The 24,607-nt window shown below is 50.3% G+C and overlaps 7 protein-coding genes across 7 annotated transcripts; 3 read left to right on the top strand and 4 right to left on the bottom strand.

Moving 5' to 3' along the window:
• Positions 1 to 328: 328 nt before the first annotated feature.
• On the bottom strand, positions 329 to 2,481 carry C8Q69DRAFT_396277 (putative NADPH oxidase; the record flags this gene model as incomplete). The annotated part of the gene is made up of 9 exons (XM_028627727.1): positions 329 to 604; positions 675 to 1,196; positions 1,249 to 1,742; positions 1,795 to 1,818; positions 1,870 to 1,932; positions 1,984 to 2,083; positions 2,137 to 2,206; positions 2,265 to 2,291; positions 2,348 to 2,481. The coding sequence occupies 9 exons, from the start codon at positions 2,479 to 2,481 to the stop codon at positions 329 to 331; spliced, it is 1,710 nt and encodes a 569-aa protein (XP_028488589.1).
• A 2,132-nt stretch (positions 2,482 to 4,613) lies between these two features.
• Positions 4,614 to 7,288, bottom strand: C8Q69DRAFT_5169 (hypothetical protein). The gene is made up of 4 exons (XM_028633402.1): positions 6,846 to 7,288; positions 5,934 to 6,768; positions 5,598 to 5,874; positions 4,614 to 5,548 (listed from the first exon to the last, which is right to left on the bottom strand). The coding sequence occupies exons 1-4, from the start codon at positions 7,100 to 7,102 to the stop codon at positions 4,725 to 4,727; spliced, it is 2,193 nt and encodes a 730-aa protein (XP_028488588.1). The 5' UTR covers positions 7,103 to 7,288; the 3' UTR covers positions 4,614 to 4,724.
• Positions 7,289 to 7,411: 123 nt separating this feature from the next.
• Positions 7,412 to 9,473, top strand: C8Q69DRAFT_449231 (flap endonuclease 1). The gene is made up of 5 exons (XM_028629348.1): positions 7,412 to 7,559; positions 7,666 to 7,751; positions 7,815 to 7,819; positions 7,881 to 8,442; positions 8,497 to 9,473. The coding sequence occupies exons 1-5, from the start codon at positions 7,547 to 7,549 to the stop codon at positions 9,016 to 9,018; spliced, it is 1,188 nt and encodes a 395-aa protein (XP_028488587.1). The 5' UTR covers positions 7,412 to 7,546; the 3' UTR covers positions 9,019 to 9,473.
• Positions 9,474 to 11,268: 1,795 nt separating this feature from the next.
• Positions 11,269 to 13,224, top strand: C8Q69DRAFT_449226 (histone H1). Its single transcript, XM_028629346.1, has 7 exons — positions 11,269 to 11,629; positions 11,725 to 11,750; positions 11,924 to 11,946; positions 12,070 to 12,200; positions 12,352 to 12,419; positions 12,475 to 12,654; positions 12,712 to 13,224. Exons 1-7 carry the CDS (start codon positions 11,560 to 11,562, stop codon positions 12,847 to 12,849), a joined length of 636 nt encoding a protein of 211 aa, XP_028488586.1. The 5' UTR covers positions 11,269 to 11,559; the 3' UTR covers positions 12,850 to 13,224.
• A 2,007-nt stretch (positions 13,225 to 15,231) lies between these two features.
• C8Q69DRAFT_4969 (phosphatidylinositol-4-phosphate 5-kinase its3) lies at positions 15,232 to 18,106 on the top strand. Its single transcript, XM_028632273.1, has 3 exons — positions 15,232 to 16,451; positions 16,505 to 17,465; positions 17,520 to 18,106. The coding sequence occupies exons 1-3, from the start codon at positions 15,328 to 15,330 to the stop codon at positions 18,063 to 18,065; spliced, it is 2,631 nt and encodes an 876-aa protein (XP_028488585.1). The 5' UTR covers positions 15,232 to 15,327; the 3' UTR covers positions 18,066 to 18,106.
• A 1,904-nt stretch (positions 18,107 to 20,010) lies between these two features.
• C8Q69DRAFT_440057 (putative transcription initiation factor TFIID subunit 12) lies at positions 20,011 to 21,991 on the bottom strand (the record flags this gene model as incomplete). The annotated part of the gene is made up of 2 exons (XM_028628616.1): positions 20,011 to 20,265; positions 20,357 to 21,991. The coding sequence occupies 2 exons, from the start codon at positions 21,989 to 21,991 to the stop codon at positions 20,011 to 20,013; spliced, it is 1,890 nt and encodes a 629-aa protein (XP_028488584.1).
• A 1,277-nt stretch (positions 21,992 to 23,268) lies between these two features.
• C8Q69DRAFT_4901 (DASH complex subunit Spc34) lies at positions 23,269 to 24,385 on the bottom strand. The gene is made up of 2 exons (XM_028632120.1): positions 24,186 to 24,385; positions 23,269 to 24,118 (listed from the first exon to the last, which is right to left on the bottom strand). The coding sequence occupies exons 1-2, from the start codon at positions 24,248 to 24,250 to the stop codon at positions 23,443 to 23,445; spliced, it is 741 nt and encodes a 246-aa protein (XP_028488583.1). The 5' UTR covers positions 24,251 to 24,385; the 3' UTR covers positions 23,269 to 23,442.
• Positions 24,386 to 24,607: the final 222 nt, after the last annotated feature.

Raw genomic sequence — 24,607 nt, 5'->3', positions numbered from 1 at the left:
TCTGGTATTATGACTTGCATGTTATTATACCTTGTTGTAGTTATACGCGAACAGTGTCCCAGTGACTTGGTTCCATATTTATCAAATATCCTGTATACAAATAGTAATAATGTAAAAAACAGAGGCTGTAAGGAGAATCCATGCATGGATTATACATAGATATGACTAGCAACGTTGTTAAGTCAAAAAGAAAATTTTCGATTCACGACTCGATCTGTAAAATCCTCGGGAGGGTTCTTCCATTCCTGCTGTGGGAATACGAAAGGAAAAATAACATGCTTGCTTGCTTGACTTCTTTCTTCTTCTCCTTCTCCTTCAGGGGTATCGCTTAGAAATTCTCCTTACCCCAGACGAAACTGAAGCCGGGCTCGGAATACATGTTACATTTGATGTGCAGTTGACTGCCCAGACCCTTGGGACCACAGAAGAAAACACCTGCTTCGGCGGGGGCGTGAATCTTGCGGATACCGCGGAAGACCATGTCCCAGTTGGGACGGCCGAAGTTGGTCGGGGACCGTAAGCCGGTGATGGCGTCCTGGTCGGCGTTGGCGTCGTTGATCATGATGTTGGTTGCGTCGCCCGCTTGGATCTTGGCGGTTAGGTACTGTAGACAATCATCAGTAATTCAATCCGTGGGTTCCTATTTTTGAAGGACGGTGAAGGGTTAGCCTTACAGTGTGAATCTCAATGCGGTTCTCAAGATCCTGCGCTTCAATAGCAGACAGCAGCGAACGGAACCACTCCAAGGACCCGAAGTCACGGCAGACCCAGAAGAAGTACACCTTGCGGAGGCGAGTTCGTTGCTGGGGGAAGTTCATCCGGTACCATATACTCTTCAGAATGGATGCAAAGGGAGTGACACCAATACCAGCTCCCACCAGGAGGGCAACCTCATACTTGAATACATCTTCCGATGCACTCCCAAACGGACCATCGACGTAGATACGGGGCAGCACTTTTCGGATCGAAGGGTCAATGTCTCCACCACTGGTGGACTTGTCGACGGACACAACGGCCGAGTTGCCCTTGGTGTCCTTGGGTTTGTCGAAATCGCAGCCAAGAGCTTTGGCAAGGGCCGTAGTGAAGTTCCCGACAACACGGATGTGAACCGAAATATAGTCTTCCTCGGGAGCACTGGTCAAGGTGAACGGATGGTATTGCCAGATCGATATCTCGGGGCAACAGATCCAAATATACTACAGCAAGTCAGTTTTGCACTCGACATACCAAAAACTCAGAGACACCTACCTGTCCCGCTCTGGTCTTCGTCTTTTCTTTCTTGATCTGGATCTCCACAACCTTGCTCGGATGCTGGATAACCTTGGAAATAAAGGTCTTGTGACGGCCGCGGATCTCTCTCATCAGACGCTCGAGTAGATAGATAGCACCACCCCAAATGAAGTACAGGTAGAAGACACCGTTACCGAAAAAGTAGGGCTTATTGTCCGTCGGGATCATACCCCAGAGGCCGTGTATCGACCAGAAGAAGAAGAAAATAATGAACAGGTGGTGCGTGTACCAGAATCGTTCATAGTTTGCTCTGCGTGGCTTCTCGATAGAAGTGAACACCATGGCCATGAGAGCAACTGTCATGATCCATCCCGTCCAGGTCGGTCCGAGGAGAAAGCCTATGTGCAGGAATCCCTTGAAACCCAGGTTGTTTTTAGCAGCAAGTTGGGCGGCATTGTTCAAGTGGGCAATCGTGTGGACCCATGTGAAAAAGACAATGGACCAAGCGACGACTACAGGATAATTAGTTTCACTGTCAGCGGCAGTCGATCTCTAGAGACTTACGCTTGTGGAAGGTGATGTTCTTGTCTAGATTGTATGTTAGCGATTCCATATACCCAGCAGTCCGGCTCGACTTACCAAATTGGATAATTCCATTCAAAGGCGTCTGTCGAAGCAGAGAAATTAAAGTACGGCAGACAGCTGTAATCGTTATGTCAATTCGATTCTGGCCAGAGGATTTTGGTAACATACGGAACAGGATAAGGGAGACGTCGAAGTGTAGCACTAAAGCAGCCGATCTTGCAACCATATATGTCCATGTATAAGTAGCACGGGCATCGCTCAAGTTGTCCTACAAGTCTTTTCAGCATGGAGTCTCCCCCACTGCAGTCTTATTCCACTGACCTTTAGTGTGTAGTTCAAAAATGCCATCGAAAACACCAGGGCATGAGAAAGCATGAACAGAAACACAGTACTTCAGTTCGGTCAGTAAACCACCGCCGGGTAATTAGTCACGAACGGTATATACATACAATCTTCTCCATCCTTCGTTGATCATCCTGTGCTACTCATCAGTTCCGCTCAATTAAAAAGGCACGGGTCCGACCAGACTTACCACCTGTCGAACTTCTCCTTCATGGTCAGCTCCCTGGGAGGCTCACCACTGAGCTCGCCGGACATGAGCATCCTCGTCAATGGGGGCCATCGCGACCGCTCCGATTTGCTGGTCCAACCGGAATCAGCCATCATTTGCTTCTCCATCGTTCCCGTCGTTCAATTAATCAATGCCGTGTAGTCGGAATATTAAGAATATGGCCACAAGATCGCAGCGCTATTTGGCTTCGTGAAGAATAATCAAACGAGTCTCAAAGCCAGCTTGAGGCTCGACATGAACAAAAAGAAGATAAATTAAAGAAGTTGGTGACTAGGACTGTATCCCCGTCGATCAGCCTGAGAATCCCTTAGCAATCTGCACGGCGCTACCTACCAACTTGGTGCCAGCACAATATCCGAAGAGGAATACAAGAAACGAAAAAAAGGGCCCCGGCCGACAAAAGTAACGATAGAAAGGGCTGGGTAAAAGAAAAATCGAAAAAGCTAGCCGCAAATCAAGCGGTTGAAACTACAGGACACGGAGAAGGGAGGGCAAAAGAAAGGATCATTACTCGGGCATTGATGTCTTAAGGATCTGGAGCCGTTTTCTCAGAAACGAAAAAGCCCCAAGCCCAGACAAAACAGGGGTCGAGTTAGTCGCGCCACGAACGGCGCACCCAGTGCTCGTCCAAGGAGATTCCTCTCCGTGCTAAGCTTTTGCATGGGATCAGTGCTAGTTAGTTGGTCGACATGCTGAGACTGCCATTGCTGCCGAATCCACCGATACGACCCTTGTTCGGCGCGTAAAAGTGGGCTGGACTTTTCCTTGAAACTAAACAGGTCGCCTCGTCTCACAATATTTAGTTTTCTTAAAGGTTGATCTTGATCGTGATTATAATTCCGTAGCAAAATCTGGGATTGTTTTCTCTTTTTGCGTTGAGTGACGCTCTGGCAGAGCATCGCGGAGTAGAGCATAACGAGCTTATCATGGTGGCTTCCGCCATAACAGTCTGGTCGCGAGAATAATGACGCCCTCTGAATGAGTGATGAGTTGCACATCGTAACAGAATACCCAAACAGGCTTCCAGTCTTTGTAGGTCGGAATAATCGGATTTAATCCACCGATAACTCGTGCGCATTGACCGAGGAACTCGCACAGGACTGCATCGCATCTGCCGTAGCATCATAGAGCTTAAACACCGGACAGTCAAGCGATCCCTGCCATTGCGGCGAAAAGAGAACTCGAGTCGAGCTGCAAAGGGGCAAGCCAAGATGGTGGAGGTTGGAGTGAGCCTCAGTGTCTGGCGAGTGCTTCAGGTCGCAGTAGTCAAGCGTCGTCAGGGGCGCTAGAGGTTTCCGGGTTTGGTATTCCCCCTTTGTCAACGATCATGCCAAGTTCATAATAATCACTAATAGCTTCAGTGACTGTCTGAAAAGGCGAACTGCTGAAACAGGGAGTGACAGAGGCCAAAACACCTAATCCCTCGGGGTATCAGACGGACTGCGGTGGATTGCACTCAGCGTCGAAAGTTCGGTCTTAAGAAGGCTAAGCTTTGCGGGTGACCTACGGGGGGAACTCTACGCCACGCGCTGCACAACTTGAAGGTGTCTCGAGATGCCAGATTCTACTAGACTGTCCTCGAGTTTGAGATCCAGCTAAAATTGCCGATGCATGCGGTCGGAGTGACTATTCTGATCGGCGAAACGATTCAATCATCAAATGCAAGATTGTCGTAAACGGAAGATGATGAGAATTATTCATTCCTTGTTTATACCTCCCTAGAATCCCGACTAGCGGGGATACTGGGGATTTGAGTTCTCCTAGAGAGCTGTCTATTTTCACAAAATGCAGTTATTGCCGGAAAGCTCTCTGGCAGTCAGGGAGAACCAGTGCCAAAGCAGCATTCGAAGGGCCTGCGATTCGGTAAGTTGTAGATACTGTATAGTATCGTGAAGATGACAGCAGCCACTCTTAGATCTATCATCAGCATACAAAGGTTCCTTCGGATCTGTTCCGTCAATAGCGACATATGTGAGAAACACATGATGCAGATCTGTGCGACAGACCCATCGAGGTCCGTGCCTAACGGGGAGGACCTTTGCGGACGATTCGAGTTGAGTCCGTAATCCAATTGCCGCAGGTTGATCGGATAGATAATCGAGTTGTTCGATATGCTCCAGCATACGCGTCCTTCTCTCGATTAGTTACGTTCGTCCAGCCCTGCGTTGAAACAATGCTAACTCTGCATGCATACCTTCTACATTTCAGACGAAAAGAGAGGATTTCAGCACTGTTGCGTGAGCTCAATGTGCAATGGAATCCACAGAACCATGATATATATATATATTATTTGAGTCGGTGTTGTTCACGGTAGTTAGGTGAGGAGACGTTTGATGCCTCATGCGGGCATCTGCGACTGTAGGAAATCAAACACCCCGGTGGGGAAGTATTCTTCGTCGAATCCCCAGAGGTCAGCCATCATGGGATCTTGAGAGCCCTCGGATAGACCACCTTGGTGGCCACCCAACGGAGCTGTTTGAGAGCCATTGGTTCGTTCGGCCGAAAGAGGAGCAACTCCCAATAGTGGCGAGGGATGGGTAAGGATGGTTCCACGTTCTCCAAGTGTCTGGATCTCAGGTATAGCCACTGGTTTGAAAAGCGACGGTGATTCCTGAGACCAGGACAGCTGTTTGCGCTGCCGGTGACCGGGGTCCCGTTTATCCCATTCCCGGAATCCAGAGAGCATCTTCCCCAACCCTCGGGCTATATGGTGACTAACATGGCGCTCGCTTGCACGTTCACTGCAGGATATCATCATGTTCACGGTCCGCTCAACAAGGCTCTCAACGTATGGGACATCGATGAGCAGGCCAGCAGACGCAATGGAGTTCTGCTGGCCAGGACACCCAGGGATGCTGGCTGAACAGCCTTTGACAGCGATCTTCAAGAGGAAAACAGCAGCAAATGTGATCATACTATGCAAATATAGAGGAACGCCGACTAGAGATCTCTGAATGTCCGGCTCATCCAGAACAACGTTGAGCGTTGATATTGCAGAGCTGATGGCAATGTTTGCGTGCTTCTTACGTTCTGAGGACATCCTCCGTGTGGATGTCGAAGCTTGGTAAGTGCGCAAGGCGAGCGAATTCAATGTAAGACGGGAGAAATGGTAGTGCAAGTATACAGCCTTGTGGGGATATGCACCAACATATGGACTGTCGCCTATTGCTGAATTAGAACATATCCAATCCAAATAGATGACTGAACGTACCGAGACGTGGCAGCCATGTTGCTCGCCAGTTCTCCAAGTCAGCATCGAATTTCTCGATTTTTGGCAGGTCTTCCTCCGCAACCTCGAGTTCAACGTCAGGGCCAAATGCATGATATATTCGAGTTAGTACAATAAACAGGGCAACCTGGCTATGCAGGCGCATATCAGACTGGGTAGCTGTCGGGGAACGGGTAAATGTATCATGGTTAGTGATGGTAGAATCTTCATGTATAATCGGTGGCCGTCCGTAAGCAATTGAAAAGTGATGCTCGAGAACCTGGTACGAATCAGCATCCATGGTACCGCACATCATGATAGCTTTCCCACAATCCTTACATAGAGAAGATACCACAGACCGGCCTGTTCTCGGTGTTCTGGAGATCCTTGCACTGCCTTGCGGTAGCACTGATGCAAGTTGCGCTCTGTAGCAATCCGCACAGCGTAGCCGGAGAGTTTCCAGCTGACGTCTGATAGCCAAAATGCTCCAATGCACAATGCGCGAAGGTCGTCAAATGTATGATGCCTGCTAAGCATCGAATCCGATGCCAACTTCGCAAACTCGGTGTAGCATGTGTCAAAGGTTCGTTCTTTGTTGGGGATATGGAGAGCTGTGACTGTGAGGATGGCAGCTGAGAGCAATGACGAAGATCTTCGGGCCGAGGTAAGGTCTTTGTGAGGCATAGCGATGCCATCCCACAGATAGTGATTCAATAACCTATCGAAATAGTAAAACAGCTCCTCAGCTTCTGCCAGATCAACCACTCCACGCGATATGAAATCTGTAACGAGTGCGCGGTCCGGCGCATATTGACATCCCGGGGAGTTCGCCCGAGGACGGCTCAACTGGGTTACTTCAAAAAGGCTCCCCATAGGTGCAGTTACTAGCGATGATGCTCCTGTTTCTTCCCGATCGGGGGAGTATCGCGGCTGTCCTCGTGAACTTGAGAAACCTTGCTGCTGGGCTTCATCCACACTTGTGCCAACAGAGTCGGTCCCCTCGTGGGTCGGGTAGGACGCTCCACCATCTCTAGGCGATACTGTTGATAACTTCCGGTCTCTCGACCTGGAGGGATCCTGCGTGGTCCCTCCACCGGCCTGATAGTATGATAATTCTGGTAATTGCGCTTTCCTCAGCAGATCTGTCATGGCCAGTTCGATCATCGTCTTCCACCTGCACCAAGCAATATACGTCAGATAACATTCGTCCAATCGGCTATATATCACTCCAACAAGGTCCAGCCGACTTACTCTGCCTCATCATCGAGAAGCGTCTGTAGACTCTTATTGACCACGCATTCTAGCCCCATGCGCTGACATCTCTGGCATATGGCATCATTGGCTTTCATGTCACATCGAACTTTATGGCGTTTACATTCCGTACAGGCACGAATCTTGCGCGAAATCTTCGGAACATGTACCGACATTGAACGAGAGGTACCATTCGTAGGAGAGGCGGACGAGGTATCTCCTCCATTGTGCTCGAACTGGATGCGACTGCGCTTCATGATGGTCAAGAGCTCGTCCCCCGCTGCTGCAGGGCCACAATCCACATCGGTTTGCACTGCAAGAGAGGAGCGGGGTCGTGACCAGCCCGGAGAGGCTCAAGAGAGCAGACTCATATTGTCCCGACCAGAGAGCCAGACCTGAAGCTTAGCGGCATGGAGCGGGGTGAAGCCGCAGCCTTGGCAAGCCGGCTCTAAAATAATATGGAGTAGAAATATGTTAGTTAGTCTAGTCTACTGTCTAGCTGCTCGCGGAGAACATCACGTGTTGATCGCGTCTGGCGCTAGTCCGCTTCGGGTTTAATAGACGCTGCCTGGATGCGCGCGACGACGTGAGGTCTCGAGCTGGGAGCGCGTCTCGACCAACCCATCCTCATCTGTTCCGTCCACATTGGGTCTTCTACAACCTAGACTGAGCAATCGTGGGATTCTTCCAGGTTGGGCAAGATGGGTATCAAACGTATGAACTCTCTCTCTCTCTCTTCACCGCAAGCATCATTCCACCTGAGTCGCAAACCACCACTGGTTTGCTGATGAGGTCAGAAGACGCTAACACGAGCCGCCAGATCTTTACCAAGTCATCGCGGAGAACGCGCCAGATGCCATCAAGGCAGGTGAAATCAAGAATCATTTCGGCCGGAAGGTCGCAATTGTAAGTTATGTCTTTTGAAGCTTTGTTGGGTAAATATCTGGCTAACAGATCCGCGACTCGTAGGATGCGTATGTGTTAAACGACCGGAAACAACTCACAATTGGCATCCTATATACTAACTGGGAGCAGGTCGATGAGTATCTACAGTTTCCTCATCGCTGTCCGCTCAGATGGCCAGCAGCTCATGAGCGATACCGGCGAGACGACGTCGCATCTGATGGGCATGTTCTACCGCACTCTCCGGATGGTCGATAATGGCATCAAGCCACTTTATGTCTTCGATGGCGCGCCGCCCAAACTCAAGTCGGGAGAACTGGCGAAGCGCACCGCGCGCAAGGCCGAAGCCACGGAAGCCCATGAAGAAGCCAAAGAAACCGGTACGGCTGAGGATATCGAGAAGTTCTCGAGACGGACAGTCCGTGTCACGAGGGAGCACAATGCAGAGTGCAAAAAGCTATTGAAGCTCATGGGTGTCCCTTACATCGATGCTCCGACTGAAGCAGAGGCGCAATGTGCGGTCCTAGCGCGAGCGGGAAAGGTCTACGCGGCTGCATCTGAGGATATGGATACTCTGTGCTTTGAAGCGCCAATCTTACTGCGACATCTTACTTTCAGTGAACAGAGAAAGGAGCCCATCCAGGAGATCCATCTATCGCGCGTGCTCGAGGGCATGGATATGTCCCGGGAGCAGGTAAGCTTTGCGTTACGCAGCCGTAATCCGCAGGCGCTGACGTTGTTTGCACAGTTCGTCGATCTCTGTATCTTGCTCGGTTGTGATTATTTGGAACCTATCCCGAAAGTAGGGCCAAACACGGCGCTGAAGTTGATTCGGGAGCATGGCAGCCTAGAGAAGGTCCTCGAGAGTTTCGAGAAGGACCCCAAGAAGAAGTATGTCGTTCCCGAGCACTGGCCTTATCAGGACGCGCGGGAACTCTTCCTTCACCCGGACGTGCGGCCCGCCGATCATCCAGACTGCGATTTCAAATGGGAAAACCCGGATGTTGAGGGTCTGGTCGACTTCCTAGTGAAGGACAAGGGCTTCAGCGAAGACCGGGTCCGCAACGCCGCCGCTAAGCTGCAGAAGAATCTGAAGACGGCACAACAGTCACGTCTGGAGGGTTTCTTTAAGCCCGTTGCTCGAACAGATGAGGAAAAGGCAAACCTGAAGCGCAAACACGAGGAAAAGCTCGAGGAGCAGAAGAAGCGCAAGAAGGAAGAAGCCAAGGCTAAGAGGGAGGCCAAGGCCAAGCCTCGAGGCACAGCTTAAGCTGTTGGCAAGATTTCCAACTACAAAAGACCAAAGATGATACCAACGGGGCGATAAAAGCCAAACCAAAAAAAAAAATACGATGGCCAAAATTTGCCATATAGGTTTGATGCATAGCGGTTGGGACTGGCGTTCTGTTTAATTGCGTGCGGTCGGATGATTTTCGTTTGAGCTAGAGAACGACGCTTGCGGATCGGATCCGACAGCTGCGCGTCGTAGTGGACATGCAGAGCATGTGCAACTTATTCTCTACACGATGGAAAATGTACACAGAGTCGATATTTAATTCATCCTATACTGTTCAAATGAGCCCTCCTGCAAAAAATTAAAGGCCCCGGACTTGATTTGCGTCTAGGATCAGCAACCATATTCGGCACTAATCAGCAACTCGAGGCGTGATCTTATAGCACATAAAGAATTATACCTCATGTAATCCCCTTTACGAAATTCTCCAGTATCGATTTCATCAGGAAATAGGCTTCATGCTGCCCTCGATCGTGGTGGAGTATCCATATTCAAAAGTGGCAGCAACCGAACCTGTCATGCATCGAAAGCATCCATATACTTCCCTTCCCCAATGAAGTCTCCACAGAAATTCTAGAACTACGGATCACGAAATGAAATACATATTAGGAGATCCAAATCGATCTAAGATAATACAAACATATCGTAATGGACTCGATATTCGTGTCTGGGACATAATATGCAACCCAAGGGCGTGGAAATCAGCGATGATTTACTAGATCGATGATGTGATGCTTGATTTGAGGATTCGGAGGGAAGCACGATCAGATCAGATCAGATCACCTTTTCTGCACCAGAAGCGGTCCAGCCCCCCGGAGCTGCTCTTCGCCCCAAGCTAAAATCAAGTCTCTAGTTAGTTATCGCCCAGTTACGTTATCGATAAATCAAATTGTTTAAAGGTCAAAGAAATCGACTCGATAGAAGGGAGGTGATTACTTACACGCTACCAAATCAGCGCGCTCAGCCCTCTTAAGTATGCGTTGGCGGTTGATGTTGAAATAGCTAGCACCATCTAACTACTGAGTAATTCATACTCTATTTTACTTCACTGCTGATATACCTCTCTGCCCTTCTCACTTTTTCACGAGTCACGAGTCACGACGCGCAGCACGCAACATAGCTGGCTGGCTCCGCTTATTTACCTAGAGTAGCTCCTTTCCTTGTCATTTAAGTCCATCCAACTCTGCAGGTATAAATGCTTTTAATCCTGCATGAAACAAGCAAGTAAAGCACAGACTTGGAATTGTAACTCTACGATGTATGTAATAGTTACTACGTACTCGGTAAGTAGGGAAGAGAGATAAGTAGCCAAGCATTCCTCCCAGACTCCCAGAGGCACTTAGCTTGATTATTATTATCCCTCAGTTGACCTGTCAATTTCTCATTCTAGCTCATTATCTTTTTCCCTTTCTGTCCAATGAGGATTGTTTCCGCGTGTAATGGGAAATGGGAGCGAAGTTGCTCCAGAGTTGAGTAAAAGTAGATAGGAGTAGTTAAATAAATATATATAGCCTGCCACATGACACGACAACGATCATGAAAGCTCCACACAGCCACCCGAACGAATAAATATACTTACTTATCTACTTACTCATGATCTTCTGGATCCAGAAGAATAATAAAGTACAAAGTTAAGCGAAGATCGAATCAGCTGCTTTCTTTTCGAAATACTACGGGATGGGGGGTCACGCGGATATGTATCTATGGATCCATGGATGGGGAAAAAGATAGAAAACCAGGCAGTGATCCAAATCCTTCCCTCTCGTCCTCCGTAGGCATACACACACGGAAAAAAAAAGAGAAAAATGGACGTCTGCCTCTGGAAAGATGAAACTGGATTTTTTTAGACTCCGTTTCGAAGGGGGAATGGCAACTAAAGTGCTGGCCCCCTGATGAGTTGGCAGAGTGAGAAAGATGGGCTGGCTTCGGATGGGCTGTTGACAAGGTTGAAACTGTACGCTGCGCGGTGAAGATTGAGTATGATTCGTGGTATTAGATAAATGGTAGGTTAATCTGCCAATGGATTAATTGTGAAGAATATTATAATCAATGGGAATGTGGACGGATGGTGTGTGTTGGATGGCTCGAGGCGGGAGCATGGACTAAGTAGAGGAGCTATAGCTCACAGCGTAGGTTAAGAGGAACGCGTAACTGGATAGCAGTTGCGAATACGGAAAAGGAAAAACAGAACGTGAACCAGGGGAAGAAGCACGGACAATATCATTCATTCCCATTTTCTGTCTAATCTAACGAGCCACGACCGAACTGTTGAGGGGGGCCCCGGGGTCCGGCGCGTGCTCTGTTGGAAACTGACGGGTGTGAGTGATCCTGTGTCAACACCCGCTGCCCTATAAATCGCGCTGCCCCGCGGTCCTGGCCCTCCCCTTCCGTCTTCAGACTGACCTTTTGCTTCTGCCATCCAACAACTCCACCGATCCTCTTCGATCTCGACATCTGTTATCGATCTTCAACAGTCGCTCTTCTTATCTATTAACCCCAGCTCAAATCTAATTCACAATGCCGCCCAAGAAGGCTTCCACCGGCGCGTCCAAGAAGACGTCGGGCGCCACCCACTCTTCCTACAGAGGTACGTATCTCCTGATCTTTCTGCATCACAACGTCGCGTCGCGGCGATGCTGGTATCGTTTCGATCGCGAATCAGCGCTGATTCGATCCATATAGATATGATCAAGGATGCTATCCTCAGCGTAAGTTAATCAGCTTCGCGCCTAAGCGACTTCTCACGGTCGGCGCCGGGTACTAGCTCAAGCTCGACTCCCGGAATGGGACATGCCCTGCTTCAGAGTCTATCCAGCGTCGTGCCGTTGGTCGCGTCATCTTGTCGCTTCTCTTGGCTAATTTTTTTTTTTCTTTGATTCAGCTCAAAGAGCGCAACGGTAGCAGGTAAGATTTCTCTCCGTATCTGGTGTGCCGGTCGCGAGTCCCGTCCAATCCGTTCATCATCCGGACGCGCGCTTTTTTGTGTCGATTTTCGAGACTAACGTCACGTCTTGTTTTGCTTGATAGCCGTCAATCTATCAAGAAGTATGTGCAGAACAACAACAAGATCAACATCACGTCGCAGGCCGCGTTCGACGCCCAGTTCAACAAGGCCATCAAGGTCGGTGTTGAGAAGGGCGAGTTCACCCAGCCCAAGGGTACGTATCTCGCTTTCTTCGTCTTTTTTTTTCGCGCCATCTGAGGCATCTCAATGTCCTTGCAACTGTATTCTTCAGTGCGCCATTACGCGTCTCCCCTGCGATTCGCATTCTTCATTCCGATCCACGATGCTGATGCGACCACCCGCAGGTCCCTCTGGCCCCGTGAAGCTGGCCAAGAAGGAGCCCGCCAAGCCTGCTCCTAAGCCTGCTGCCAAGGTGAGTTACTTCTTCTCTATTCTCAGTATTTGAACATTTGCTCATGCATGGCCAGAAGGCGACTGCCGCCAAGCCTGCTGCTAAGAAGGCCAGCACCAAGAAGACTGAGAAGACCGAGAAGACTGAGAAGGCCGAGAAGCCTGCCAAGTCGACGACCAAGAAGGCCGGTGCACCGAAGAAGGCTGCCGCGAAGCCCAAGGCCAACACTGCTAAGCCTCGCAAGGCTTCTACCGCGGTATGTTGCCATTGCGATACCCACGCCGTTTTGGATCACTAACTGACATCGAAGTAGGCTCCCGCCGTTGTTGAGCAGCCCAAGGTGCTTGGCAAGACCAAGTCCGGCCGCGTCACGAAGACGACTGCTAAGCCCGCGGCTCAGAAGGCTGCGCCCAGGAAGAAGGCCGCATCGACCGAGAAGAAGGAGGCATGAAGATGCCACCGTCGTTCATGATGTGTCTTTGATTTGACTTGGTTTTAATGTCTCGTCCGCGGCGTGTTTTGCTGCTGTCTCCTTCGGCTTGTAACTTTTTTTTTGGTCCTTGTTCTTTTTCTTTTTTTTTCTCTCGTGCTTATTATAATGCTGCGGCTACTTCTGGGATGTCAGTGTGATTAGTTTGTGTTTTTTGACAAAGTTGGTATGGGCGGCGTCATGTGGTGGGTCTTGCAACGGGACATGTCTATTGTGTTGGTCAGCTTGGTACTCTCTCTGGAGCAGAAGCTGTAGGATGCGAAATGGGAATTCTCTCTTTTTTCCGTTCAATTTTGTTCTCTTCTTAAGTTCCAGTAGAGTGTTTTTTTTTTTTTTGATTCAGTAGTGAGTATCGAGAATTGCAGGTAAGTATGACTATCAACCCAGAAATAGTAGGGGGTTGGTGTAGTGTAGATCTCGTCGTTGGTGGAGGCCGAACTTTGGCCGTTCCCGTGAGTTCATGTATCTGAATAATGGCTGAGGGTGTTTGTACTGTACCATAACTCTGTACTTGTCAGTTACGGGTTACTTTATCGTCGTCGCTGCGCAGTTCTGGGTGGTCTAGTTTATCTTCCACTACGATCAGATAGAGGGCCTCCGACCTTCTAACCAGGTCGAGGCAGGTATGACGTGACCAGGAAATTGCCGCATTGATCAGCAGGGTATGGTTCGTGAGTATAAAGGATTAGCGATTGTATAAGATGGGGGGAGAATGGAAGGGTGTTGCCCTGTCAGGAAGTTCGCATAATGATATACATTTGGTCTCCACTACTCCGGGGTGTGTGTGTTAACTATTTATATATCCCTGGGATGTGGAGTGTCAATTATTATTACCAGGTCGCGACAGCAACACTGCATAATTCGAGTAGATACTCTAGTTGCGTTAATGGTTATCAACTAATAAACTGCACCAGATAAATTATTCTAGCAGCACTTGAATTCTCCTGGAATATAATTACTCAACGCTGGTTATATTTCTGATGATGTTCTGGTATTGACCCTGATGACCCATCCTCCACGTGACGGGGGGCGCAACACGTAACGCACCCAGCTTGTATCCCGCCGTGCCTGGAGTCTGGACTGACTAGATTCAACTAGACTAACCAGATAGAACTGAACGGACCCATAATCAGCTAGAGGAGAACAGATCGAAGACTACTCCGTACAAGACGCCCGGAAGGCCCAGAAGCCGGTCCCGGAGGGCAACGGGCTCGTAATGGAGGATGGAGGATTACTATTCCAGTAGAGTACATAGTTATTAGTTATAACTAGCTAGTTAGTCGAGTATGGTATAGCAGTGACTACTACTGACTACCTAGGTAGTCAACAGTATGGTACTCTAGCAGTAGTACTGTAAATCGATTTTAGTTATTATATTCATGATAATGTAGCTGAGATATTAGGATTAGAGTTCGATGCTCAATCTGATATCGCTCTAGATATTCCACTTGTCCAACCGTCCGCCATATCAAGATAATAATAATAATAAAATATGAATATATGAAACAGTTAACTTAGTTAAGCATCTGCCCCTGGTTCTGACACTTCGTCCATTATTCCCGACGGGCTCTGCGGACAAATCAACAATCAACAGGGGAACCGGATACGTCACAGTCACCAGAACCACGAACCAGCCAAGAACAAAAAGACTCCAATTAATTCATATTATTAACCACTGCCAAATAAGCCCATCCAGACGGACAATCAACCGGGTTGCCAATCCGTTGTGTTGTACGGCTGGTGGAGCGAAGGCGTGAGCGACCGGGGCCGCCTGCTTGGCGCAAGTTTACTCCAACCTTTTGCCAGAATTATTGTTCCCCCCATCAATAATCGGGCCCTGAGCGAGACGGAGTCTTTTCTCTCTTCTCTCTCTCTTCTACTCTCTCTCTCTCCCTCTCTGTGTGTGTTGTGCTGTGCCCTGCCCTGCCTTGTCTGGTCTGGTCTGGTCTGGTCTGGTCTGGTCTGATCTGATCTGGTCTTTGTCTTTGTCTTCCCCTGCCCGCCTCTCTTAACCCCCCCCATCGTGGAAACGGTCAGGAAATTGATTCAACTTTCCCCCTTTCAGCCTGATACCCCGACGACAACGACGATCACAGACAGCCTCTCGATCTGCTTGTTGGCCGTTCATCTGCTGTCGTTCCTACTTGGCAGTCCCAGTCAACTCTAACATGCTTATCGGTCGCTGAACCGCTTTGCCAGGCCCTCCCGGCTCGGTGCTTCCAACTCGATCCCCGACCACGCCGCATCTCCTCTCTCCAACCCCCTTCTTTCGTTTGGGACAACCTCCCTCCCCCAGATTCTTGGGATACTTTTGTGGTTGCTTGTTTCCATCGTCTCGTTTGTGGCGTCTGCTCGAGAGAGGTTCTGAGGTCCCTGAGACTGGAGGTCCCACGCAGGCCTCACGTCACTCACTGACCCTGGTTCGTCGTCCGAGTCACCATGCCATCTTTCGCCGCGAGTGAGAGTCAATACCCGACCGCGACGACAAATCCCCCCCATCCGTTCGATCAGCAGCATCGCAAATCCCACGACAAGGCCCCCGTCGGGAATACCTTCCTGTACACCCCCAATGGTGATTCGGGCCACTTCGACCCCAATCAATCCGATCCCCATCCGATTTTCAGCAATCTGAAGAATGGCAGCGCATATTCGCTGAACGGTCCCCGATCCAGTATCGGGTCCCATAATCGCGACCTGCTCCAGTCGAAGGATAGCAGTACGCACTCCTTGGCGGGTGGTGCGGTGCGCGAGAGCAAGGAGACGAGAAGGGGGTCAACAACGCTGGATGGACAGACCACGAGGAGATCGACGGACATGCCGAATGGCACCGCTTCAACGTCAAAACAGCTGCCAGCCACGCCGCAGGTGAATGGAGAATCGTCCAGTTATCGATCGGCCGGTTCCAAACCGACTGCTAATGGCGACTACTACCACCGATATTCTGAGGAGATCGACCCCAAGAGTACGGCCATCCCCGTGTCGACTTCTGCCCCGGACCCTGGGCGCTCATCATTTGAGCCTGACAGACTGGCCCCGGGAAGTCGAGCGGGAACGGCCCATCGATATTCGTCACCGCCGGCACCGTCGCTCTCAGACAATAGCCAAGCAGCCCCGAATCAAGGGCTCGCATATCGACATACCCTTCAGGTTCCCCGAACGAGTACTGGCCGCAGGAACAGCAGGGAAGTGTCTGAGGACACGGCTACCACCAGCGGTCGCTTTTCTCCCACGGCAGGTATGCGAAGGACGTCGATGAGCCTGGCCAGGCGGACGACGAGATCACTCCAGTCGGATCTCCCCGCCGAGGAAGTGCCCCCAGACGAGGATGCTGCGCGATGGGCGGAAGCTATCAAGCAGAAGAGAGCGAAGAAGAAGCGTCGCGAGGAGGAAGATGACGATCGGGTGATTGTGGGCACGAAAGTGGACCAGAACCATGTGAACTGGGTGACTGCGTACAACATGTTGACGGGAATCCGGTTCACCGTGTCGCGGATAAATGCAAAGATGGACCGGGAGTTGACAGATGCGGATTTTGAAGCGAAGCAGAAGTTTTCCTTCGATATGTAAGTTGCAGTCCTTTTGTGAGCATTTTGGGTCGCGAGTCTAACCCAAGCAGAACTGGCAACGAGTTGACACCGTCTGCCAAATACGATTTCAAATTCAAAGACTATGCACCTTGGGTGTTTAGGCGGCTACGAGCTCAGTTCAAGCTCGACCCTGCTGACTATCTCATGTCCCTCACGAGTAAATACATTCTTTCGGAATTGGGTTCCCCCGGCAAGAGTGGGAGCTTCTTCTACTTCTCCAGAGACTACAAGTACATCATCAAGACGATACACCACTCCGAGCACAAGTTGCTACGGAGAATCCTCCGCGACTATTACCACCACATCATGAACAACCCTAATACCTTAATCTCTCAGTTCTACGGCTTGCATCGGGTCAAGATGGCCTACGGTCGAAAGATCCATTTCGTCGTCATGAACAACCTCTTCCCGCCACATCGAGATATCCATCAGATGTACGATTTGAAGGGCTCGACCATCGGTCGTGATTTGCGCGAGGAGGATCTGGAGAAGAATCCGAGGGCGACAATGAAGGACCTCAACTGGCTCCGGAGAAATCGACATCTTGAGTGCGGCCCGATGAAGAAGGAAATCTTCATCGCCCAGTTGAAGAGAGATGTGCGCTTACTACAGAGACTCAAGATCATGGATTACTCGCTATTAGTGGGGATTCATGACCTGCAGAAGGGGAACGAGGAGAAACTCCGTGATAAGACATTACAGGTTTTCCAACCTGGCGGCGACCGCGATGATGATGAGAGCCATAGCATGTTGACGCGGACACCATCCAAGCTCGAGAGCGCGCGAAAAGCTCGAGAGCTGAGGATGACACTCCAGCGGGAACGACCTGTACCGTTAGAACAGACTGCAGCGCGGATGCCGGATGAGATTCTCGACGAGAGGAAGAATCTCGTTTTCTACTCCGACGACGGTGGTTTCAGAGCCACCCACGAGAATGGCCAGCCGGGGGATGAGATCTATTATCTTGGAATTATAGACTGTCTGACTCACGTAAGTTGCAGATTAGACCCCTAGATACCTGTGCAGCAGACTGACTCCATGTAGTACGGGATGGTGAAGAAGGCAGAGAATTTCTGGAAAGGTCTCTCGCATAACAGGACGCAAATATCGCCCGTTCCACCGGAGAGTTATGGAGAGCGTTTCATCAACTTCATCACGGGCATTACCATGTCCAAGGAAGAAGCGGAACGGCAAAGCGTGGCTCGCGCATCGGGCGAACCTAACGTGGATCCAGCACGAGGCCAAGGCTTCCATGAGCCGGCCGTTGAAAGGACGATGCGAGCAGCGGAGAAACAGGCGGTTAAAGATGGGCCAGAGCCGCAAACACGAACTCTGACCACCATGCGAGATCCCACGGACGCATCGAGTACCGGCGGGCCATCGACGTTGCCCGTTGTCCAGGAAGACGGCGAAGCGGGCGCCGGCCAGCATGAGCATGAGCGCAGCCAAGTGGATGTTCCCCCGCCCGTGCCAGAAAAAGATGGGCAAGGCCAAGCAAATGGCTTCCTACCGCGTGGACGGCGAGGCACTTTGACTGAAAAGGGCGACGGGGCTGACTATGCCAATGGTCGACTCCAAGCGGAACGATGAGTTCCCTCATAATGACCTGTTTGACTCGATCATTTCGCGCCATTGAATCATTGCTCGACAAAGCTTTCCTGGGCAATAAAGCTTATTCCTTCATCAAAAGACCATTTCCGCTTTGGCTCATGTCATATCCAGATGTGGCATATCCTAATTCGCTCTGCTGTGTTAGCCGTGCAGTTGCACTGCGTTCGCAACGTTCAGCAGGCTTAGGCGTCGGGTTGATGTTGTCACGATCGGCGCTCCTTGTCTGCATGCCTTATACTCTCTGGCTCTCTGGCATCTGTTGTATCTCTTTACTCCTACTTATCGTCTTTCATTTACAAAGTGTGACCGGTCATCAAGAGATTTTCGAGCTTGGCCAGCGCCCAGTTGCGCATTTGAGCGGCCTGTTAATCATTCTTTTAAGGCTCGTTTGAATGTCCGGATCGAGACCACATACCCGTCCGCCGGTTGCAATCTACGGCGTACAGCAAAATATTCCCTTTTTCTTTTCTTCTCTTTTCCTGTTTTTTTTCCCACGATTCTCGTCTACTCCAGTTTGGGTATGAGATCCCTACCCGATCACGTTATAGACCGGCTTGGAAAGCCCCTGCTAGCAGTCTTTTTCCTTTCAATCTCTTTTCTTTTTTCCTACTGTATCACATAACAAGTTCTACATATTGCATCGCGGAGTCTCTCATGTAATTCCATCTCGCTTTTCCTTGTCTTTTCTTGGTATTGTCTTTTTTTTTTTTTTTTTTTTTTCGTCTGTGGATTCCATCATCGGGTTGTTTTGCGTCTCCTTTGTTCGAATCTGAAGCGTTCGCGAGACGTGCCTTATTGGGTGTCCCTTTTCAGCGCAAACCATTCAGTCGAAAGAAAATAGAACATAGCAAGGTCAGCTAACTAAAATGATACCAATATTATGCGATTCGATTATGCAGCTTGTCCTGGTAGAGGTGTAGAGTTGACTAGAAGGAAGGATCTGTAGATATGATTGATATGGAAGTATAATGTTGGATATCTCAAGATACGTATATACCTTGCATGCTCAGTCCCGTGAATCTAGATAATACAACTACCCTCATCCCGACAGTAAAAGTTAAGTCCAACATCCGAGTCATGAGCGAGTAGAGAGAAGTATCTTGCCGAAACTGCTCCTCCTAAAACAAAGGTACGACATAAAGCAGAAATTGGATATACGCTCACGAAAACGAGGAATGAGAATGAAGATAAGAATCAGTTACTCATAATAGAACTCCATCCAATATCTAACTTCGATGTTGTGGGAGATTTCTTATTCCGAAAGAGAAGACGAGTTGACGAGTGAAACATAATACGGGTTATGGAAATTTGGGAACTTGAGTTTAATAGTGAGTGAAATCTGAGATGAGGATTTTGTTTTATGTGTGTTGTGTTGTGCTGAGTTGAGTTGGGTGCGGTAGTGGGATGTATTACGTACGATATGGTGAGCTTCAAATGAAGAGTGTGTTTTTGGTTTATTTACCGGGAGACATGAGGAGATTTGAAAGGATCATGATGGGAAGTTAGGGTTGATGGTGGTGTGGTTAGAGATAATATCTTTGTAGAAAAGAGTTGGCGATGTAGAGGGTGATAAGCTACCATTATCTTGATATTATCATTTACAAGAGAAAGGCAAGTGAGAAAGTATTGTAGCAAGATTGGACTGAGAATTATTTATTTTCGCTGTTTGAACATCCTCGTCCTGATACTACTCCCATAATGAGCGCCATCTTCCCACCACAACAGAAACTCCAAGGACTAAGCACAACATAGCCGTCTGACGCCACATAAAGACAAGACTCCATGCTGTAACCCTTTCGGATGATCCTCCCTGAGAACGCCAATGATACAGGTTGTTTTTGTTTTGTTTTTTTCGTGAAAACCACAAGTGTGGACCGCTGTGCGGAGGCAGATGTCGAGGCTTGTCGATACCGCATGGAACAAATCACTCGACCTTGCCCTGGGTGACCTTGGCGGCTTGGACAGCGGACATCTTTTGCATCCATCCCTGGGACGGTTGCGGCTTCTTCACGGTGCGCAGGTCGTCAGTCGAGAAACCAGAGATGCGCATGTTGTAGTTGCGCTCGAGCACCAGTTGGATGTCGCGAATCTCCAGGGTGGAGGAGGGACGAAGCTTGGCCAAGCGACAAGCAGCGGTGATCACGTCGTCAACAAAGTCGTCCGCCATTTGAAGAACGAACTAGGGTGAGTTAGTTAAAGATACAAGGAAAAAAAAAATATGATGTCCTCGCTAATATCCACAGCGCATCAGGGGGATATCAAATTCTTACCTCTTCAGCGTCAGGAGTGAGTCCTTCACCTTCACCACCGCCAGTGACCTGACGAACCAGGGTATCGAGCATCTTCTTGCTCAGAACGCGCTGACCCTCGCCCTCAAGAACGTATCCCGGGTGCTTCTGGATGGCGGGCTGGCCCATCATGCCCATCGCGCCGTGGCTGGGTCCACCGGACAAGGTAGGGCGAGCAGGACCCATAGAGACAGGCTCTGGTGGAGGGACATTCAGATTCTTCGGAATAGCCATGTTGACGTTGCGAGTGTTGGTCTCAGGAGGCCGGTTATTAATGTACTGAGGATGCGCGTGGGTGTTGGCAGCTGGCTGAGCAACGTTTTGTTGTTGTTGCTGCTGGTTGTTATAGTTGGTGTAGTTTTGAGCGGCTTGTGCCATGGCGGCTTTATGTGACAATGGACGGGGCGGGCCTTGCTGGGTTGGAGGTTGCTGAGGAACGCCCCCAGGTGTCGGTGTGTTCTCCGCCGGCTGACTTGGTGTTTGGTGAAATCCAGCTTGCGCGCCCATCTGCCCTGGCTGAGGTGTCGCCGTCTGCGCCTGGCCTTGCGATGTCGGTGTCTGCCCAGGCTGGGAAGTCGAAGGCGACATCGCCGCCTGCCCGGCCTGATGGCGGGCGGCAGTTACAGCAGAGTTGATTGTGTGCGCCGCTGGAGGCTGAGCCTGACCTGGATGCATCTGAGCAGGAGCATTCGCTGGACGAGCTTGAGCTTGAGCTGCCTGAGCTTGAGCCTGTGCCTGCGCCTGCGCCTGTGCTTGTGCTTGGGCTTGGGCTTGAGCTTGGGCTTGAGCCTGTGCTTGCGCCTGAGCCTGCGCCTGGGCTTGAGCTTCAGCAGCAGCAGCAGCTTGAGCCTGGTCAGGGCCAGCCTGCTGTGGCTGTCCCTGAGTTGGCGCATTTGGCACTGTAGGCCGGTTGAGGGTTTGAGTTTGATTCTGTTGCTGAGTCTTGAAGCTTTCCTGCTGTTCCTTGAACTTGTTGAGGAAGTCACTCCCTTCACGAAAGAGTTTCTCCGCCGCCACCTGTCGATTCTTGAACTCCTGCATTTCCTCCTGCGTCACGTTTCCCGCGCTCTGTCGCTGCGCAAACTGCTGTCGCAGCTCATTCATACGCGCCCTTCCGATCTCCTGCTTCTGCAGCGCGATTCCATATCTCAACCTCGCCTCCGGCAGCCATGTCTGCGTCTGCTCCTTGCTGATGTTCGGGGGAAGAAAGAAGTGTAAGGTGTTGACCTTCTGCTGGATCTGAGGCAGAAGCTGGTTGAACGACTGGGGATTCGCAGCTTGCGGGCGTTGAACTGGCTGGCCCTGCTGAGCTGCAGCGGCGGCTTGGGCCTGCTGCTGCTGCAGGGCCTGCTGTTGGCGGTTCTGCTGAAAGAGCCGCATGCCTTTCATCAGATTCTGCGATAGCTGCGTGAGCTTCAGCTGCGCATTTTGATACTCTGGACTCTGCGGGTCACGGCTGTTGAGTATCTCCCAGAGGTTGCGGACCAGCTGCGCATGCTGGGCCTTCTGCTGATCGTTGAGATGCGGCAGCTTCTGCACTTGATCAGTCCGAATCAGCTGTGCCTGCTGCTGAGGGGGAACAATGGGCTGGCCCGTAGCAGCGCCAGAGCCGTCCATGGTGTGGACGGCTTTGTAAAAAGCTGTTGGTTCTCGCGATGGGTTGGTCTCCTGTTCTTATCGGATAAAGACGCCGCCGGACGATTGACCGATTCAGCGCCGTCGAGTCTCGAGAAAGGATGAAAGAAGCGTATCAACTAGGAACAGACGATGGAGCAGCAGAAAGTTGCACGGCCCGACGTGACGGAGGCGAAGGCGCTGAGGCTGCGGCGGGATGGTGTTGGATATCGATCCGCGGAGGTTCGACGTCGGGAGGAGTCTTGGCGCGACCTCAGGCTCCAAAAGGGGGTCTGCAGGTCAGCGTTTGATAACACTCTATACCTGGCGGTTTTTTGGAGGCTATTCTACTAATGTACGTGTCGTAGGTGTCCTTCAATAAGTTGCGTTCGGTGAATAACCGGCGGTGACAAGGCAGATGTGCACAGTAACCGCTGTGCTGGATTATAGAACAAAGAACTACGATCAATAGATTGGGTATCGTCAATACAGACACTACTATCAAGGTTGACATGATTTTAACCCTGATCTTCACGGGTATTAATCTTGCTCTATTATCTATAGAAGCGAGCAAGATATTCTGAGGGGAGCTACGCTGGACAGTTACTGGTTACCTAAGCTGTAAGCAGATCAGAAGTAGAGAATCTCGCATTGAATTGAATAGGCGTTAATGAAAATCTCTATTGTCCCCAATAATAGTACGGTATAAATAGTATCCGCGTTGTACACTTTAACTGTAATGGCATCCCTAGCTGGACATGATTTCACTAAAGGGTGAAAGTATGTTTGAGAAATAACCACATGGGCACCATCTAATCGGCAAGCAGAACAGATCATCGGGGTTATTTGGTCAATTTTCCGGTTGCTGAAACTGACTTGACAACAGAACAGCCAGTGGATTTCCAGAAACGGGAGCAGGGAGATTGCTGCCCTTGAGGGATCGCTACCGTGGGATATTCTCCGTGATCGAAGTCGGGAATAACTTGTGGAACAAGAAGATGCATGCTGTTCCCTGTCTGCTTTGCTCTTTGCTGATGATAGAGGATAGTCCCACTGGAGAGATATGCATGGAGAGCAATATCTCTCCGGACGATAGGTAACTGCATTATATACTCACACAGCGCTTTCTAGATAGGTGGCCATGAAGGCGGTGAACCTATCGGATATATGCTGCTGTGCACGTAGTAACTATAATGCACGTTCAAAGAGCCTTCATTCCGGAAACTGGCCATCTGTCCCATGTGGCCGAAATGGTGCCCTCTGACTGCAGAGAAGTATTTGCAAGTTCCACGCCTGGTGCTCTGAACAGTATAGACCTGCCGATCGCAGTCAAGCGGTGCTGATACGGTGGAAGTAATTCCCGTATCTGGTTTCGTCTGATTATCATGGAGAATGGTGCGTTTCGAGAAATAGTTTGTTCGCACAGTCCACGCTGAATCCGATAAGTAGAATACTCATCGCATGAGGCCGCCCAGATCTCTTTCCATGCCGCTGACACGGTCCTCCAGCTTCCTCTTCCGCCGTTCTAGTTCCCTGATCTCCTCAAGTTCGCGTTGGATATCTTCATCTGAGACGTCCGGCACTTCTGGTTGGCTCTCGACCGCCTCAGCATGGTTGTAGTAGTCCCCGTCATCGCGGCTCATCTGCTCCAGCTGTGCCGAATTGTCGGCCACCCGGTCTTCGAGCTGGGCGATTGATGCATTGATCTGGTCGTGACGGTATCGAAGGGTCGAGATCTTGTCAAAGGCACCAGGAATGGGGTACACATTGCACAAGATCTCAGCACCCCGCAGGAGCACCTCTACGTTGACCTCACCACGAGGAGCTCGCGTAGATGTCCCGGTCGATCTCTTGATCTCCTCCATCATATCCGTACCCAGTACCCTCGCGACAGCAGACTGATTCCTGTTGTTTCTTGCAGCATAGATGCGACTCGCCATGGACTCCCCCTCGCCCTCCCCAGGGAACATCGTCCCCCTTCGTGTCATTCGTCGCTGACCCGACTTGAGGGGCTTTGCGGCGGGGTCGATGGAAAAGAGGGCCCGTTCATGAGCCTCTGTGTCACGGATGAGAGCGGTGATCTCGTGGGGACTGAGCAAAGCAGTTGTGAACATCCTGGGGGGAGGGAAACTACAATACAATGTTCTGTCAGCATCGCGTCCTGTCGAGTATACGAGCCATGGCGGGGAATTCGCACGGTAGCTCCGCGATGGCAGCGGAAGAGAGAGCTATCTGCTCTATATGGTTCTCGAGGAGAGACATGGCTGCAATTGACTGAGAGGCTGTGTTGGAGTAGAAGGAGATTTAACCATGCGCACGTCGCCAGTAAATGAAATGCGGCCAGATAGTCTTCAAGTTGAAGAGAGTATAAATTAAATATCACGAAGTGCTTCTGTCAACAAAGACAGCGCCAAGCTATCCGCGTGCAGCTGTTTCTGCCTCAGGAACCAAGAGCTCCCTGGCACGAGATTGCAGTCACCAGCGGTCGTGGACCATTCTGATCTGCTCCAGCACCAAAATTAAAAAAAAGAACTAGAGTAGACCATCTGGGCCTCTAAGCAACAACTCTCCCTGCTGGCCCTGCTGGATAGCGCGGGGTCGTGCTGCGTTGGAGCTGTG

This window comes from Paecilomyces variotii (assembly GCF_004022145.1).
Source record: "Paecilomyces variotii strain CBS 101075 chromosome Unknown C8Q69scaffold_1, whole genome shotgun sequence".
Lineage (NCBI taxonomy): Eukaryota > Fungi > Ascomycota > Eurotiomycetes > Eurotiales > Thermoascaceae > Paecilomyces > Paecilomyces variotii.
This window is presented reverse-complemented; position numbering and strand designations above follow the sequence as displayed.